Source organism: Anneissia japonica, unplaced genomic scaffold, assembly GCF_011630105.1.
Source record: "Anneissia japonica isolate Jap-2015-1 unplaced genomic scaffold, ASM1163010v1 scaffold92300_len1171_cov95, whole genome shotgun sequence".
Taxonomy (NCBI): Eukaryota; Metazoa; Echinodermata; class Crinoidea; order Comatulida; family Comatulidae; genus Anneissia; species Anneissia japonica.
In genome coordinates this window covers 1-1,184 of record NW_022742816.1, presented here as the reverse complement: position 1 = coordinate 1,184, position 1,184 = coordinate 1, and the positions used below count along the sequence as shown (strand labels likewise).

At 42.9% G+C, this 1,184-nt stretch overlaps 1 protein-coding gene across 1 annotated transcript; it reads right to left on the bottom strand.

The window, feature by feature from the left end:
- Positions 1 to 324: 324 nt before the first annotated feature.
- Positions 325 to 792, bottom strand: LOC117119255 (the record flags this gene model as incomplete). Its single annotated transcript, XM_033264057.1, has 2 exons — positions 598 to 792; positions 325 to 489 (listed from the first exon to the last, which is right to left on the bottom strand). Coding segments are annotated over exons 1-2 (360 nt in total), but the record flags the coding sequence as incomplete, so codon positions are not given.
- Between the last annotated feature and the right edge of the window lie 392 nt (positions 793 to 1,184).

The following is a 1,184-nucleotide window of genomic DNA, read 5'->3' as shown; positions in this document are numbered from 1 at the left end:
GTCTAGACGGCCGGATACCAAACATTGTTATATCTTCAGTCACAAAAAACAAGTTTAAACAATTTTAAAAAAACACACACAAGACCAATATTTTCACATTTTGTTTTAGCCTTCTCTTTATTCAAACTATAAAATCACTAATTATTTTGTAATTTAAAAAAACGCTGACAAGAGAGATTTTCCCATATCTTCTTCTACTTTCACCTTCTTCTTTTTATTATTATTATTATTATTATTATTATAGGGGCAATACTTGACAGTGTGTGCGTTGTCCCCGCCGTCCCCACAGGTCGGGCACGTGTACTTCCTCAGGATTGGACATACCACCTTCCCGTCAACACCCTTGAGGACGTGGCTCACGTACACGCTCTCCATCTCGCCGTTGTTCTTGCAGAACACGCACCAGCTAGGCGTGAAGCGTTGACGCGCCTTCTTGTTCCTGCCGGACGGCTGTTTCCCCACCGCCTCCGACGCCATATCATTGCATACCTGAACAAAGAAACAAAACTGGATAAATAACCCACCGGAAAAATTGACCTACTCGCCTTTCCCCCACCCCCATCTTCTTCTATAGAAAATTAAATATCTAAATGTTACCTCGAGGTCGATCCAACCGTCGAACAGAACGGGGCGGTTTTCGCAATCCACGCCGTTCCTCCGGAAATCGAACCGCACCGGATCCGAGACGGGTTCCCAATCCGCGGGTTTCCAAGGCTCGAGCATCGACATGACCAGTGCGTTCAATCCCAGGTAATCCTTCATCGGCAAGAAATCACGATCTTCCAAATTCATCGTGAACGCCTCTGCAGTTTCCTCCACGAATGGCTCCTCCGGTATGTGTGTCGGACGAGCTTGTTGGGGTGCTATCGCAAACGAAGTCTACCGACCTTTCGAAGCCAGGCACGCGCAGTCTGGTTTCGCTAAGGTTCGAAGGTCGGAATCGGTGTCAACTTACAGCCCAGATTTTACAATTTTTTTAAAGTCCAGAAATGTCGAAATTTTTCTAAGTCCAGAAAAGTCGAATTTTTTTCTAAGTCCAGATTTTCGAAAATTTTTCTAAGTCCAGAATTGTCGAATATTTTTCTAAGTTCAGAAAATGTCGAATATTTTTCTAAGTCAAGAATTGTCGAAAATTTTTTCTAAGTCCAGAAATTTAGCTTTAAAAAAAAATATGTTTGCTGTTA